Raw genomic sequence first — 17,195 nt, 5'->3', positions numbered from 1 at the left:
GGATTGAGTTATGCCCCCTGGATTCCCGGATGGCTCCTCTGGAAAAGGGCTGCTCCCGAGCCAGTAAGAGCTGGATGAGCTCTGTGACACCGACCGTGCCTCGTGAAGAAGGCAGCTTCGTCCGTTGTGGCAGACAGAGCCCTCCCCCCCTGCACCCCCCAGGGACTTGCGTCCCCAGTGCTGGGTGCCGGCCAGGACCCGACAGCCACCAGGCTTCCAGAACGTGCTTGCCTCCCAGAAGGACGGGAGGTTTGTCGAGAGGCCCCCGTCTTCGGTGAGGCTGCAGGGCCGCAGCCGGCGGCTTTGATGGGACTATCTGTTTGCCTAACGAATTGTAACACCGTGACTTTTATACTTTGAGCGGCGACATTGTCCTATTTTAAACCACGGGCAGCCCACTTCATGTGCCAATGGCTGTGACGTGTCTCACCTTCACTTGGAAACTCCTGGACTGTTGTGTTCTCGGGTCTTCGACTCTGGCCAGCTGTTTGCCTCCATTATGGTCTTAAAATTTGGGGAAGATGTGAGATAGAGCAGGGCTTATGGGGGACTTGGGCTGGAGCTGGTGGAGTTCTCTGGGGAGAAGCTGGGACTGGTCAGGGCTTCCCCAGCAGCAGGAAGCAGGGGACTGGACCCCAGGAAGAAGCAGGGGAGGAGGGGCTGGTGAGGGAGGGTACCCAAGGGGCAGGGCACAGGGGGAGGGGTCTGGGATGAGGGAGAGTGAGGTGCAGACTGTCTCTGTGAGGCCAGAGAACGGCGAATGCATGACCCAAACACCTCTCTGACCCCAGGGGTAGGTCAGAGCCCGCACCTTCCCCAGAGACTCTGACCCTGAGAGAGGAAGGACAGTTGCGGTCTCAAGTCTGAGACCCCCGGCACTCCCAGAACCACGGTGGGGGTGACGGTTGTGATTTTTCCCTTGGGGGGGCAGCTGGGTGCCCTGCCTCCCCCGAAGGTGGGCTGCCTGGCCCCACCAGGATGGTGAAAGTTAAGTCCCACGTGCCCTCGGCGTGAAGCCCTCTTGTCCAGTAACCCTGGCAGCCGGCTCCAGACGACTTGACAAGAATGGGGAGTCACAGATGGGGCCACAAGTTCTGCCCCTGGGAGACCCCTGAAGGGCATCGGGAACCCACACTGGGGGGACTGGGCGGTTTGGTTTGCGGAAGCTTGGCATCTGCCTGGGTGAGCCAGGCCAGCCTGGAGGTCCTGCTGCTGGACAGCCCAGGCCTTCCACCCAGAGTTAGGGAGTAGCGAGGTGCCGCTGGCCTCGGGGTGCAGCCAGTAGGAGGTGCTGGTCCTATCAGGGAACAGCTAGTGTCGGTGTGCATGGAGTCTGATGGGGGACGGGGACAGGCACAACTGTGTCCAGCTTCCCTCCAGGGCCCTGCAGTGTTCACTGCAAACACGGAGCACGGTCCTGCCCAGGGATGATGGTCCTGTCATCTTGGAGCCCCTGGGACAGCCTCTGTGCTCCTGCCCTGGAGCAAGAAGGCTGTGCCTGCCAATGCATGAACACATGTGTGTGGCTATGTGCCAATAAAACTTTATTTAGAAAAACAGGCGCAGGGCCATGGGTCATCATTGGCTGAGCCCTGCCTCAGAGCGAGGGAAGGCTCCTGGCCCTGGGCGAGACACTGGAACAGGAGCCCCGACCCCGGATGACCCAGCAGCTGGGACTCCTGTGGACGGGACGAGCTCTGTCCCATTAGCTCTGCACTGCGCTGGATCGAAGCAGCACAGTCTCCTTGTCTCCCCAGCCGGGGGCGTCGTGGGGACCACTGCGCCACGGCTCCCGGCTCCCGCTCCCCAGCCTTGGCGAGGGCACTGCTCTGCTCTCCTGGGTCTTGCCCTAGATGACCAGAAGAGGGAAGGGGCCACAGTTCTGCCTGGAGCGGACAGGAGCTCGGCCGCCCTCTGAGTTCACGGGGGTCATTTCCGTGAGGGGGGAATGGACAGGGGGCTTCAGCACATGCACAGTTGGCCGTCCCGGCGGCCTGGACAGGAATACCGTAGAAAAGGCACGTGATTTGGAGCTGGAGTTGTCTTCAGGATCTGTGCTCCTGGAGGGGTGGCCAGTCCCTGGCCTCTGCCTCCGGAGTGCGCAGGGAGGCCCCCGCTGTCCCAGGGTCATGGCCTGCGGGCAGCCAAGGCGAGGTCCCGGCTGGGAAGGGCAGGGCACGGCCGGGGCCCTTTGGGTTCCAGTGGCGCAGTAGGCGGGAGGGGCCTGAGTCCCAGCACCCGGCCCAGCCGGGGAGCCCGCCGCCTTCCCCAGGTGCTCAGGGTCTGCGTCAGGGAGGGGTGTGGGGTGGGGGGCTGGGGTCAGTGCCGCCCGTGCTTGATCCAGTTCCTGATGGTCCACTTCTGCCCCGAACACCTCTGCACCACCAGCCGCAGCCCGAAGTTGGCGTCCTTGGACATTTCCACCTCCAGGCACCTGCCGGTGTCCCGGCTCACGATGGGGCCGCTCTGCGGGGAGGAGCCCCAAGTCAGCATGGACGCCCAGGGCTCCCGTCCTGAGAGCATCTCGGGAGTGGGGGTGATGACAAGCCCCACACAGGTCACTGCACGACCACCCGAGACTCGGGGGATGGTCCCCGTCCCTCTGCCCCCTTCAGGTTCTTCTGTTCCCCCTAGTTCCTCTGCCTCCTGTCCCTCTGTCCCCTCCTAGTCCTCTGTCCTCAGGCATCTCCATCCCATCACCCATGTCACCTGCCTGCCTTGTTCCTGGGGAGTGACTAACACAAGGGAGATGGGGCCCCTCAGATGGAAGGCTCCCCCAGGTGCTTCCCACCTCCTGTCATGTCCAATTTGCCCACTGGTCACCCCTGCAGACCCTCTGGTCCCCCAGACCCTGGCCCAAGCCTGAGAACCCCAGGACGGTACACTATACATTCTCCATTCTTTTTCAAACAGGTCCTTCTCGCTGTCTCGACCCCAACCGGGCCTCCTGGGGACCTCTGACCTTTACAGGCTATGCTTGCATCCATGACAGCTCATTCCACAGCCTCTCCTGCAACCAGAAACTCCCAGACCCCAATGTGGAGGGCAGGGTCGCCCGACAGTGTTTATCTGTCATGAGTCTGCTTGGTGGGACCAATGGCAGACAGCATGTGGGGATGAAATTGGGGGACGGAGACAGACGTGTCTCCCGGAAGACACCTGCTGCCCATGGCAGGGAGGGGAGGAGCTCAGGGTGTGGGTCGGATGGTCGGGGGAGGCTGGAAGCGGCTCCCCAGGTCTCAGAGTCCCAAGAGCCTTGCAACAGAGTACCATGGGCGGAGAGTTCTAGACAAGAAGGTCAGACACACTGAGTCCACACCCCAAACCTGGCAATGTGACCTTAGGGTCTGAGCAGCCGTGACTGGACAATGAGGTCACACCAGAGCAGGTGGCCCTCCTCCCCTGTGGTTGTCCTTGCCAGGGGAGAGATGTGGAGACAGGGAGGGGACACAGCAGGTGGCAGGAGGAGGGACGGGGCCTGGGGAGGCTAGAGAGGCCAAAAGGGCCCCCCCCGCCGCCCCCAGAGCCTGCAGCCGGAGCACTGCCCTGCAGACACCGGGTTTCACACGGAACTCCCGCTGCACGAAGACGGTGAGAGCTTGAGTGTCTGTGGTCATTTGCTGCAGCAGCCCCGCGAGACAGCAGGGATTTCGGACCCAAGTGGGTTTTAGGGAGAGGGGTCAGGTGCTGCTCAGGGCGGGAGGGAGATGGGAGCTCCAGGCGAGGTCATGCGAGGACGCATCCTTGGCTGACCTAGGGGGACACACGGGAGGCCACACCATGGAGCTTGAGCCGGTGGAGGCGACATCCGGTCGCCCAGAGAAGGGTGTGTGGTGCCGGGAGGGGCGCAGTGCGGTGGGGGGGAGCTGAGGGAGGACAGAAGGCAGGAGGGGCTGTGGAGGGGGCCGCCAGCAGGAAGGCCAGCTGCACAGAAGGACAAGCAGGAGGCCGCCCACCGGCGGCCCGGAGCCAGTGGGGCTGGGAGGCGCTGGAGGCCCCCTCCCTGGGCGCGGGCGGCACCCTAGGGATCAGTGTGTGGGATCACCCAGACGCCCCGCACCTGCCATGGAGGCCGCCGGAGCCTTTGCCCTGGGGCTGGAGCTGCTCACCCCTCGTGCCCGCAGCCCCAGGGCCCGGCAGGGGCTGGTTCCGGCAGAGCTCAGGCGGCAGCCGCTACGAGGCCGTCTGGGGGTTGCCCACACCCTGTGCCTTCCATCTAAACCCCATCCCCGGGGGCCCGAGGAGGCAGGAGCGTAGGGCCGCCACAGCACTGTGACCAGACCGGCGGGCCCCTCCCCACTGCGGCTGGCCCCGCAGCCCTGCTGACCTGGGTGAAGTCCCACAGCCGCTGCGTGGGCCGGGCCACGTCCTCGCACTTCTTCAGGGCGGGTGCGCGGGTCCTGCCGTCGTCCACCAGGCACTTGGAGTCAGGCAGGAAGGCGGTGGAGCCCAGCGGGCCCAGCTGCAGCAGCCCCTCCGCGCTGTACCGCACCAGCTGGGAGAGGATGTGGGCGGCCGGGGGTCAGGGAAGGGAGGGGGTGGGGCACCCCCGGCCACCAGCCCGGGCTCCGGAGCTTCCTTGGGGAGGGTCAGGCCCGGGGGAGTGGGGAGGGCGCACAGGGAGCCCGCCTGCGGATGCCCCCCAGACCGCCCTGCTCCCCCCGCCCCTGCCTTCCCCCAGGGTCCCCCAGCAGCGCCGCCTTAACCTCCTTTCCAGAACTTTCCTCGGACCCCAATTGCTGGAGAGGGAATTCCACAACCCCCTTGGGGTGCCCCCTTCACAACCACGAGGTGACCCTTATTTCCATGAGGGGAGCAGCCCCAAGTCCACGCACGCCTGGGTCCTACTTCACATTGTTCGCAAAACACCATGGAAAGAACAAGCAAATGCTCCAGAGGAAAACCGGCCCTAGAGGTCCTGCCACTCCAGCGCGCGGCCTGGGGCGAGTCACGTGACCCCTCCCCGCCTGGGATGCTCGTCTGGAAGCAGGGGGTCCCGAGGGCACTTGCCCGGGGGTGAAGGTGGGGATCCAGGGGACACGACCCAGAGGTGCTCAAGAGTAGTGCGGGCTCGTCCACAGCGGGTGTTGCCGCACCCCTCTCCCCCGTCCCTCCTCTTCCCTCCCTCCGAGCACGCGCGCACACACACGTGTGCACACACGCCCGTGCAGCCAGTGTCCGTGCGGCCAGTGTGTGCACGGCGGCTCCCCATCGAAGGCTCCACGCTGCCTCCCACCCTGCATGCCTCGCAGCGGGGACTTGGGCCCCCCGGGAAGGCTGGGGGTCCGCAGTCTCCCCGGATCTCTGTGGGGAGCGTGGGAGCAGCGAAGTGCCGCTGACTCCCGAGGCTGCGCGTCTGGCTCTCCCGGGGTGCCCGCCCTCAAAACCGGGCGGCCTGCACGGAGGCCCTGTGGGGAGGGTCTGAGGCCCCCTGAGCTGAGGGCCAGCACGGCTCGCCGGCCAGGGGAGCGTGGGCCGGGGCTGCTGGAGCCAACACTGCACATGTGTGAGCCCCGTCCAGAGGGGTCTCCCAGGGCACGTGGTGTGCGGCATCTCTCCTCGTGCTGCGGGACTCCGGGGGAACCTCCGTCTGCCTGGTCACCTCCCGCGACTGCTCGCTGGGTGTGTTCGGAGGACCCGGCAGGACAGGGTCTCTCACATGGGCTGTGGCCCCAGAATCGTCCATGGCCTTTGACAAGGCCAGTGGATTTCCTCTGAGAGGCCACGTTTGACTGCGACAGGTGATGGGTGATTCTGTCTTCTCTGTCAATGTGGAAGCCACCCAGCCAGGGTCCTGGGACGAGGCGCGGGAGGTCGGGGGCACACTCTCCGCCCCAGCCTCACAGGCTGCGTGCTCACGCCCGAGATGCACCGCCAGGCAGGCGGTGTGGACGGGGCAGCTTCTTGATGCCCGGTTCTGGCACCGGTCCCTGTGGGTTTCCACTGGAGGGACGGGCGTGAGTGAGGCTCAGACCCGCAGAGTGCTTGGGGCGGAATGAGGATCACTTGGGGAAAGCCCTCTGGTGCTTAATTTACACGACACCAACACTCCTTCTGGAGAAGTGCTGTCTTTACCAGCCGGGATTCGCGGGGACCAGAGTCCTAACCAAGAGCTCTCGGAAAACACACCTGCCCCTAGGCCATCTGGTTCTCCAGGAGGCCTGGCTCTGGACGTGGGTGTAGACCTTTTTAAAGCCCCCATCCCTGGGGAGGACCTCAGCGGTAAGAACCAGGGCTGACCCTTCTTCTAGGCAGCGCTTCTGGTTCCGTCCACAGGGTGGCAAACGCGTTCTTCCCACACGACCCACTGTGGCCCACACGACGGCCCTGACAGGTTTTCACCCCAGCTGCTGCACTGGACAGAGGCAAGCAATGTGCCGTGCCTGCCTGAGGCCTGCTGGGCCCCAGAAGCCCTGCTCTTAGTCCCCCCGGGGCGGGGCCTGCCCGAAGGTCCCCATACCACCCCGAGAGCCCACTCACAGCCTGCCGCGCCCCTACCTGGGAGGACATCCCGTGGCAGGGGTAGAGGATAGCACGGTCATCGTCTTCTGCTCCCTGGTCCAGGCAGTAGCCGCTGGCTTTGCTGTTTCTCACCTACAGCCAGAAACCGAGGGAGAAACCCCATGGTGGGGGTTCCCTGAGGTCAGGGCAAGGCCACCCCATCCCCCCTCAGGGGCAGAGGGCCCAGCTGGCCGGCCAGCGCCTCAGGAAGGTGTGCGCTGTAGTCCCAGCCAGCCAGGACTGTCCAACCCGGGCACCCCTTCGCCCAGCCTCCTGCTGAGCGCTAGCCCAGGGCCGGCGTGCTTACGGCGGGGCTGGGCTCCCCAGATAGCTGGAGCCCTGAGGGAAGGGAGGCCACCCCCCCAGCACAGACCAGGGTGACAATGTGTGTGGGGGGGCACAGCACTCTCTTGCCAGCTTCAAAGAGACCTGTGTGTGTAGTCGTGCACGCGAGGGCTGGCATGCCGTGCGTGTGTCTGCGCAGCTGCTGTCTCCGCGTCTGCGTGTGCGTGCTGTTTGCACTGACACGCACGCACTGTGTCTTCTGAACACAACGGCTTACGTGAGTGTGTCAGTGTGTCTGGTAAAGGAGCACACGCGCACGCGGCAGCCAGTCTGGACAAGAGTGCCCGCGCATCTCTGTGTGCACAGGCGGGCGCCTTTGGGTTTGCGCACGAGTGAGCTCTATCAGAAACTGCGCACACGCAGAATTGCATGTGAACGTGCACTTGTACACATGTGTGTACAGAATCTAATGTATGTGTATGGATCCGTGTGCACACGTGTGAACATATGGGCACACTCGTGCATGTATTTGCGCACACCCATGTGCAAATGCATGTATGTATCTCTGCATCTACTAGCCAGTGCTTCTGTATGCACATACACAGGCGGGTCTGGGCTCGTCCTCTGCTAGGCACCAGGTTTCATGAATGTGCCGCGCCCGTGCCCGCTGCCGTCTATGCCCAGGAGCCCTCATGTGGGTGCGGGTGAGGGTGCGGGCCATGGGGCCCTCCCGGCGGAGGCGGTACCTCTCCGTACGTGAGGGTGTCGTTGTAGGTCCTCATCTCCGGGTACACGTTCTCCAGGTACCACTTGAAGCTGCGGCATTTCAGCCGCTGGCGCAGGGCCAGCCGCTCAGACACGTCCCCGAAGTCTACCCCTGGGTTCTGTGAGGGGGAGGCGAGGCAGGAAGGGAGCTGGTGTGGAGCTGGTGCCCACGACCCAGGTCTCTGCCCAAGATGGGGGAGCCCCAGGCCCTGGGAGAAGCCCCACCCCTCAGGGTGTGACTAGGGGTGGCCTCCGGCCTCCTTGCCCCAGGGACGCTTGGAGGTCCGGGCAACCTGCTCTGTGGGGGAAGGGCCTGCTTCTCCAGCCTGCCGGCCGTGCCCCAGCCCGGACAGATTGTCCCTGGCTGTGGGCTGGCTCGTCCACAGCCTGCACACTCCAAACAAAAGACTTGCCCTTGGCCCACCCCCGGGCAGGGGAGGTGGTGACCTCCTAAGTCTTGGAAGGTCCTGCGTGGTTAAAGTGTGGTTGTCTACCTGGGGTCTGGGTCAGAGAGTCCCGGCTGCAGGGTGATGTATGGGGGGCTTTGGGCCGTGGTGGGCGCTCAGCTTGACTTCTTCAGGGGCTAGAGACTAAGGCCAGCCCTGTGGGAGGCTGGCCATGTGTGCATGGAGAAACAGAAGCTCGGAGGCGTCTCTGGTTGGCGATATGCTGTGCACAGTGTCACACGGCATCACCGTGAGTGGTAAGTGCTGTCTGTCCAACCCCCGGGAGTCTGTATCCCTCACTCAAGAACCCGTAACTCTGAGCACAACAGCTTTGCTGAGTTCTGGGTCCTTCTAGCCCAACTGAACCTGAGGTGGCCTTGGGGCCCCTGAGGCGGCGGCAGGCACCAAGTCCTTTGCGGGTGTGAGTGGGCTTGAGCAAGTGCCTTCCACTGGCCAGTGGGCCCGGGACTTCCCATCAGCTGTGGAAGGCATGCTGCCCTCGGGGGCCCCTCTCCCTCATCCGTGTGGTGGGTGTGGCCACAGAGGAGCCCCTCCCAGCCTTCCCTCAAGTATCGGGTGAGCCGTGGGTGTGGAGGGCCCCCAGAGGGCCCTGAGAATGTGCTGTGGGAGGGCATCTGCTGGGTTCTGGCTCAGAGCCAGTGGTCCTTCCCCCACATGTGGCCTGCACCCGGGTTCCCTTTCGAGTAGTAATGGGCACATTTCAGAATCAGTGCCCTTGGTGGACAATGAGGCTTTACGAGAGATGGTGAGCCCTCCTTCTGTGTCTGATACGTGTGTGCGTGTTTCCATCCAGTCCTCATCGGCTAGAAACTGCCGTGTGAGGAGCCCATGGGGAAGGAGGTCAGGCTTGAGCAGCCGCTAGTCCCTCCTCAAAGGGACAGTGTGAGCCGGAGGCCCAGCCTGGCGCCCTGGCAGCCTTAGCCAAACGCTGGGCACGCCCCGCCGGGGATGTGGTGAGCTGGCTTAGGAGGCGCAGAGAGAAATGCACAGAACAGACGTGAGGGCTGTTTCTGTGACTTCTGTATGTGTCTGAGGCTCTGCATGTGGACAGGTGAGTGCACGGACACAGACGCACAGGTGTGCGCAGGGTCTGACAAGGCGAGCTCTTACTGGGGCTGACCCAGAAGTCATTTCCAGCACGGGCGCAGTGGGGTAGCTGGAGCCTGGCACCCGCCCGTCCCCAGGAAGCAGCATGAGAGTGAGGGCTGGTGGTGGAGCGGGTGCGGGTGGTGGAGGCACCCCACGTAAGGGACCACCTCTCTCAGCACCTGCCCTCATTACTGTCACGGGGGCGGGGAGCCCATCTTTTAGGATCCCAAGAAAAACCGGAATACGGGCTATCTTTGGGAAATCAGTTGATCACCAAGTAAATCAAAAGCCCAAACAGCAACCCCTAACTAGGTGTGGCTCGAAACTGCATGGACCAAAACCAAAGGCACAGGGAGCACCCCTGGCGTCTGCGGCAGGTGGGGGGGTCCACCAACAGTGGCCATGCACACCCCGGAATGCGAGTGGGGCACAGAACGAAAGAAGTGAGTCGCAGACCGCACACAGACCGACCCTGAGAACCTGGGACTCAGCGAAGACACCGGACACAATAGGGGCAATGCTGTAAGGATTTGTCTATGGGACGCGTCCAGAACAGGCACATCCAAGACAGAGCAGGCTGCTGGCTGCTGAGGCCTAGGAGTGGGCGAATAGGAAGCTAGCCGCTCTTGCGCACAGTGGCTCTTTCTGGGGTGGTCTTTGGAACTGGTCATGTCGATGGCTGTCCGGCTCACTCGTGCTCAGTGTTAGGGGCCGCGTGCTCTGAAAAGGCCCAAGCAGCAGACCTTCTATCACGTGCATCGGACGCAAAACCCAAGGAGACGCCCGCACCATGTGCGGGCTGACCAGCGGGGTGCTGGGGCTGTGCGGCGCCCCAGGACCAGCTGCGTGGTGGGCGCGCTTGCCTCACCCACACATTTGTGGGTGAGTTTCTAGGTGGGTGGGTCAGCACCAAGTGCAGCTAGTGGGGAAGAGCCAACCCTCACTTCCAGCCATTGGCAGTGCCTTGTACCAGGGAAAACATTCACCAAAAAGCGTTCGGGGAGCCCTGTCCTAGACCGGTCCCACTCGGGGCAAGGGCAGGGGGACCCCAGGCTGCCTGCCATGCGCCTGCTCTCTGGCCGGCTCAGCTGTGCCCAGGCCCCAACGCCTCCAGCTCTCCCAGCCCACTCCGCGCCTTGGCCCCGCCCCCTCTCCCCAGCCCTGCCCCCTCTCCCCAGCCCCGCCCCTCTCCCTCGGCCCCGCCCTCTCCTGCCAGGCGTACTGTCATAGGGATGTTCCAGGCCATGTACACGTGGGACTTGAAGCTGTCCATCCACACCTCAGCGGCCCTCAGGGCGTTGCGCTTGGCATAGTAGTCGATGTCATTGTTGTAGGGCTTCTTGGTGCGCTCGATGTGGGCCACGCGGGAGCAGGGCAGCACCTCCATACTCCCGCCACACTGCCACACCTGTGGGGGGAGACCAGGGCGGCTGGGTGGCCCTCCTCCCTGCTCACAGGCCCCGGGACACAGGTTCCAGAAGGCGCCAGCCTGGGCTTGTTCCAAGGAAGACGGCCCAAAAGGAGCTGTCCAGGGCCTCAGGCTAAGTGCCCCAGAGCCTGGGCACAGGGCTGCCACCCCGCTGGGTTTCCTACCCAATTCCATCCCCCACCCCAGGCCCAGGCCTGCTCGGTGCAGGGGCCTGGTCCCAGGGGGCTTACACACCAGCAGCTGCCCCCTGCCGGGGGGTCAAACCCGCAGTCTAGTTTGAAAAGAGCGTGCCAACCTCGCCGCACACCTCGATGCAGCACTCACCACACAGAACTCTGCCTCGAGCACCCTTACAGATGCTTCCCCGACAACAAACCCCCCTAAAGAGCCTCACCCATGATGCCCTTGACGCGTGCCCTTGTCTGTCTTGTCTCAGCGTGCTGCCCGACCTTCCTGACGCCTTTCCAGGCTGCCTCTCCTCACTACAGAGCCCTGTCCTTGTTCAGGCACAATGACCGCGGATCCCCGCCTCCTCCCTCGCCTGACGTCGCCTTCGGGAAGCAGAGGAAGGAGGGGGAACCCCACAGCTGAGGACTGGGGCCCCTCCTGATGTCACCCACAGCCGGAACGCATCACATCTGGGCAGGTCGGATACCCTACATGTCGGGGGCAGGCTATGGGATCCTCACAGTCTGGGCTTGCAGAGGCACGAATTCCCAGCACGCAGTCACCACCATCTCTCCCTGCTGGGCTCCCAGCCTGCCCGCACCACCCCTCTGCAGCCTGTGCAAAGCCCAGGGCACAGCTCCTTCACAATGCTGGTGCAGACCCTGCCCCTGGGACAAGGGCGCGGGTTCAAGTTCACTTCTTTGTGTTGAGTGACGGGATGAGAGGCCTGCACTGTGTCCTGCTTCCACAGCCTGGTGCTGGGAGGACGTGGAGGGGGGCACTTTCACCACTTCTGCTCACAAGCCTCCGGCTGGACTGCCAGGATGCTGGGAACACAGGTGCACATGCGGTGAGCCAGGAATCTTCCAGAAGGCCAAGATGGAGGTGTAGGGACAGTGCCATGCTCCCTGCACACTCCTACGGCGGCCGCCGCCTCTCTCCATCTCTGGAGGGACCACCATGCCCCAGCTGCTGTTCCTGCCGCTGGCCCTGTGCTCCCACAGCTCCCAGGGCTCTCCAGCCTCACCGCTCTCTCCCTCCCCATGGCCCCGGGGCCTGTGCACCTGCTCCGCCCTCTGGGACATGCCCTCCCCTGATTCTGCACCAGGATGCCCACAAGGCTTTGCTCAGATGCCACCCTTCATGGCGCCCTCCTCACCCTCCCATCTGAAGCTGCAGCCCCTCAGGGCTCCTGGCTCCCCTGGTCTGTCCTTCCCACTAATGTGTGAGCTCCAGGACCACCGCCCCACCTGCCACTCTCAGAACACAACTTGTACCACGGCCGGGGCTCAGGGAACGGTTGTTCAATGAATGAATGCATTCCTTCTTAGGAATTTGCTAGCAACTGCCAGCCCTGTGCTGCCCAACAGAATCCCACAGGACCTGGGCGGTCAGGTATGGTAGCCACAGCCATACGTGGCCACTGCGCCCTTGAAGTGTGGCTGGCGTGGCTGGCATGGCCGAGGAGCGGGTGTCTTTATTTTATCAGATGTTAATCAATTTGGAATTGATTCAGGCAGCCGCATGTGGCTAGAGCAGCCATGGGACAGGATGGCTGGACAGGCCTTGCCGCATCTGGCTCAGTGATTTCAAGCTTTAGTCACGTGAGGACGGCTGGTGTGGGCTCTGTGGGGAGTTCAGGGCCCTTCAGCTCCCCACCACTTTGTTGGGTGGAACTGGCCTCGGAGGGAGGGAAGGGCGCCGTGGCAGGGCGCTGAGTGGCCCCCGAGCCAGGACACAGTGTGCAGGAAGTGAGCAGGTGGGCTCAGTCCAGGGGTTCTGGGCATGACCCCACGGGCAACTTCTGTGGGGGGCAGGAGGTAGGGTAGGGTCGGTGGGGGCATTTCTATGTGGAGGTGCGGGATCACGGCTCCAGACCCTGACTCGACTTGCATGCTCCCGTCCCCCCTGTGGCTAGAGGGGACCTGCCAGACCGTTCTGGCCTTTGAGATAAGGCGGGGCTTTTAGGGAGGCTATGATTTGTGGACGAGAGGTCCAGGGGGTGGCAGCCGTCTTGTGGCCATGAGGCAGCCCACACGAGGCTTGAGGTCTATACACCAAGGATGGCCAATGGAAAGTTAGAGCCTATCAGCTGTGAGCTTTGTGAGAGACCTGGAGCCCCACCTGGTCCAGCCTCCCGCAGGGGGTTTTCTGTCCCTATGTTCCCGACACAGGAAGCTGGACTAGGGCGTGCTGCTGGGAGGTGCCGTGGGGGTTAACATCGTTCTCATTACCGAGGTACTGTGCGGTGATGAGACGGGTCCAAGGTCACAGGGCAGCTTCATGGGTGGAGGGGGACAGGGAGGAGGAACTATTGCGTAACCCCCAAAGCTGCCTCTTCACCCAGAACGGACAGGCAGAGTCGCAGGGGCTGCATGTGACCGTCACACCCATCTCGTGCCTCAACCACTAATTACCTCAATCAGCTTGCTTAATTGGCACCCAAACAGAAACAGCAAACACGAGGGGAGGACCAGATGTCAGGCCTGCCAGCAGCTGCTCAGGGGCGGGGGACGCCCTCGGCACCCCCAGATCAGAGCTCCGCCGATGTCGAGCCCGCGTCTGATGGAGTGTTCCAGAGCTGTCCTCTGACCTTGCAGGTGAGGACTTTTACTGCTTAAAAGCCCGGAAACTGTGACAGGTTAGCACAGATGCCAGGGAACGGGGCTCAGATGGGCCCCGCTGCCACCGTTGGGTGGCGTGAGCCCGCAGGGCTGGGACCGAGCCCCATGGGGCCTGGCCGTCGCGGTGCCCGTGCATCGGGACACAGGCAACACCTGAAGCTAGGTGCCCTGTCTCCTGCTTGGTTCTCTGTCCTCTCCGTGCCCCTGTGATCAAAATGACACTTTTGTGGAGGGCCCCGCTATCTGAAGGCCAGGGCTTCCTGCGCTGGCGCGGAGAGGGAGGACAGGCACCGCGGTGTGGCTCTGCCCTGGCTTGTAGGGTGCCGGGAGGAGGCTGTGCCCGCCGTCATCTTAATGGAGATGTTTTCTGGACCCTGACTTCATTTAATTTGCCTCGGCCGCCCCACAGCCAGGAGCATGGCACCCACCGCTCAGTGATCCTGTACTTCTCAGGGAGCCTTGCCTATCCTCACCTGCCCTGAGCTGACCCGAGAAGGGACACCCTGGCCCAAGCTCACAGAGCGGGGCCTCTGGAGAGCTGCTGTCGGCCAGCTGGGGACAGGAGCCCCAGACATTGCTAGCCATCAGAATCTGTGGGAGGAATTCAGTATCTTGCAGTCCAAGCCTCACGCCTGACTGACCACATCAGGCACACCCACACTCACCCCTCCCGGCCCTTCATGTGTCTGTCTCAGCCTCTCCTGCCCCGCAGAGTGGACACCCAGGAGGCCACTGGGGCCTCTGCATTCTCCGGGAGGCATGGGAGCCCTGGGCCCAGCTCACTGGCCTCCGGGAACAGAGGCCACCCCACATAACAGCACAGCGGCGGTGGGGAGGCTGGAGTTAGGAGGTCAGGGCCTCCTTGGAGACCTGTGACTCTCGAGGCCTTCTGAGCTGGCCCTGTGCAGCATCGCTGTGGCCTCAGCAGGGGGCAGGGCAGTAGGGGTCCCGACGCCCCCTCCCCTGACTCACAGTGGCCCCCACAGGCCTCACCACCTCTCTGGGAAGACCTGGTTGGAAATGCTGGTCACAGGCAACTAGCTCTGGACAAACTGAACTCCTAGGGGTACAGTGGGAGGGGTTCCACGGGTGGGGGGTCCATGGGAAGAGCAGTTGGTGTTGAAGCCGGGTTGGGGGGGGGGCAGAGCAGCTCCTGGATACTCAGAGCAGCCTGGGCCCGAGAGCAGCACAGTCGGTCAGGCTCCCGGGTCTCCTCCATCAGGATCTGCACTGTGACCGTGCAGAGAGCACTGGGAAGGCGTCCAGCCCCTGGAGATTGCACTTGGGAGGAAATGCCACACAAAGGCACTGGGGTTTGTAGACCCAGGTGGGCCCGGTACCTTCCCAGCCACTGTGACAGAACGGAAGTCATTGGGCTTCATATGTGACCTGCCCAAGATCCTCACCTCTTTCTCAGAGGATGTGCAGGTGACACAGAAGGGGCTTTCAGGGGCAAAACCCGTCCCTTGCTCTGGGCTGCACCACAGTGTGTGCAGATACACTCAGCATCCAAACCAAGGCTGGGCGGAGTGCGTCTCTGTGCGCCCTGATGTGAGCTCAGGTAGGAAGGACTTTCTGAGCCCTCAGCTCCCAGTGACACTGTTTCTTTGGTAGCTGCCTTGACTGGGAGCGTGCCATAAACCCTCCTAAGGACACGTCTTTCCCCCACCTGTCCATCCCCCAACCATTCGTTCACCCACCCAGCCACCAGCCCTCCGTCCACTTACTGTCCTCCCACTGCCCCCCCATCTATCCATCTACCCATCTGTCCATCCATCCACCTGTCCGTCCATCCATCCATCATCTACCCTCCACTTACCACCCACCCATCCATCTGCCTTGGTCCAAACAACCAGGCCGGATATCCGGGTGCAGGGCACGGCCGTGCATGAAGACGGCACATAAGCAGAGAGGTAAGCAAGCTCTGCCTCCCAGCCCACACCTCCAGACCAAAGGCTGGAAGCGGGCAGGAACAAGGCATCCGGGCCCATAGGACATCTCACGGGTGCAAAGCCACCAGATGCCCGGCCGCCATCTTCCTTTTGGTCGTGTGGAATCCCCCCTCCAACAAACAAACACGGCCTCACACTCAGGAGAAAACTGCGTGTATGATTTCTGCAGATTTTGCATCTGAATCTAATTTTAAAAATTTATACTCTGCTCAATGTCCTTACAGCGTGGGCCCAACCCAGCCACGGGCTGATGCCTGCCCCTCACACCAGGACCCTCACTCTGCAGGAGCAATCCAGCTTCAGGGCCGGACGGACAAGTCCCATCTCCCAGGGCCTAGCTGGGCTCAATCCATCCATTTTTGACAAGAAAACGTCTCTCTCAGGGATGATCTGTATATACACATACATGCCCCAACACAGGTGATCCCGAGTCCTGTTCCCGGCTCCAGACCCCAGAAGCTTCTGAGCTGGGCCTTCATTCCAAGCTCCCGCCATTTGTTTCCCTGAACGTGTCGAACACCCCAAACAAATAAGAAGTTAAAAAAAAATGGTTGCCTTGCTTCCAAACGAGTGGTTCTTAAAGCGGGACCCCCAGGCCGGTGGGGCCAACCTTGCCTGGGGCGCCCTGGAGATGGGGGTGGTCGCCGCTGCAGACCTCCGAATCAGAAACTCTGGGGTGGGCCTGGGCCGGAGGGCTGCGTTTTAACAAGGCCTCCGGGGGATTCCGATGTTCATGGAGCTTGGGGGCAGCTGCGCTATGGGCCTCCCTCCCCTCCGTCTGCCCTCTGGGTACCCTGGGCATTGGGCACGGTCCTCTGTCCCATGGACACTTTCTAGGATGGGGCTGCGTGTCCTTGCACGTTCTGTCCTCCAGCAGGGGTGAGGCCGTGCCTCCTGGGTCACGCCCTTGCACCGGCCCAAGTCCGAGCCCCCTGTAGCTGGATGAAACAAAGGAGGAGGTAGGGAGAACCCCACGGACGTGGAGCTCTTCCCTGCCTCCCCCAAACACACGGAAACGGTAGCTACGTTATTTAAAAGCTAAAAGCACATATGGCTCCCCGCCCCGCGGAAGGAGCGGACACGGGCTGGCTGGCGAGCAGGGGCTGGAGCTGTAGGGCGCGGGCGCCTGAGCCTCATGGACGGCCGGGGACTGAGTGTGGGGCCCTGCGTGAGGCCTGGGGCTGGACTGGGCGTCCCGACCGTGACCAGAAGCTGCTCCCTGGCCGCAGCCAGACCCAGTGAGACAGGAGGAAGCAGAGACGCATGGCCCCGGGAACCAGGAGACTCGTGCGACAGCCGGCTGTGGGTCTCGGGGTGAGAACCAAGCCACTCGGCTTGGAGCCGGGGCCTGGGGAGCCGGCATCAGTAATCCGAGACTTCCACGCAAGGACGGACAAGCATGAAGGTACGATGCCCATGAGCGCCGGGATCTCAGACGTGCTGAACACACGAGGAAAGCCCAAGCCCAGAGGAGTCAGCCCCCAACCCCAGATGGGGTTCACGGAGGAGAGGGAACCGGCAGAGGGGGACGTGCGCAGACTGTGAGGCCTTCCAGAGAGGACGGAAGGCGGGGAACCAGCCATGGAGAGAGGAGAGCACGAGTCAAAACACACAGTCTACGAGCGGCCGCAGGTGACCAACAGGGACACGCGTGCCGCACACATGAAACACACCCTCAGTGCAACGGAAACAGGGGCTTGCACAGTCATCTGGACAGGGCTGAAGAGAGCACTCGTTCACTGGACGTGGGGCTGAGGCGATCACCCAGGACGCAGGGCCCAACAGGGTAGGGACGACCCCCCAGCTATGCGACTAGACCCCCGGGCCGTGAGGTCACGTGCCAGGAGCCCCGGCGTTCTCCGGATTTGTGAAAAGACGTCAGCCATGGTCAACGGCGTCTACCAGGACCCGAGGA

The 17,195-nt window shown here is 63.0% G+C and overlaps 1 protein-coding gene across 3 annotated transcripts in view; it reads right to left on the bottom strand.

Moving 5' to 3' along the window:
• Positions 1 to 1,383: 1,383 nt before the first annotated feature.
• GALNT9 (polypeptide N-acetylgalactosaminyltransferase 9) overlaps positions 1,384 to 17,195 on the bottom strand; it is a 72,766-nt gene continuing 56,954 nt past the window's right edge. For all 3 annotated transcript variants that reach the window (XM_047698532.1, XM_047698534.1, XM_047698533.1), the window contains 5 exons: positions 10,330 to 10,515; positions 7,533 to 7,670; positions 6,499 to 6,594; positions 4,328 to 4,495; positions 1,384 to 2,466 (listed from right to left, as the gene is read on the bottom strand). In XM_047698532.1, coding sequence (XP_047554488.1) covers positions 2,320 to 2,466; positions 4,328 to 4,495; positions 6,499 to 6,594; positions 7,533 to 7,670; positions 10,330 to 10,515 — 735 coding nt within the window. In that variant the 3' untranslated portion in view covers positions 1,384 to 2,319. The remainder of the gene's footprint in view (positions 2,467 to 4,327; positions 4,496 to 6,498; positions 6,595 to 7,532; positions 7,671 to 10,329; positions 10,516 to 17,195) is intronic.

This window comes from Lutra lutra, chromosome 12 (genome assembly GCF_902655055.1).
Source record: "Lutra lutra chromosome 12, mLutLut1.2, whole genome shotgun sequence".
Lineage (NCBI taxonomy): Eukaryota > Metazoa > Chordata > Mammalia > Carnivora > Mustelidae > Lutra > Lutra lutra.
The sequence above is the reverse complement of the archived record's forward strand: the minus strand, read 5'-3'. Positions and strand labels throughout refer to the sequence as shown.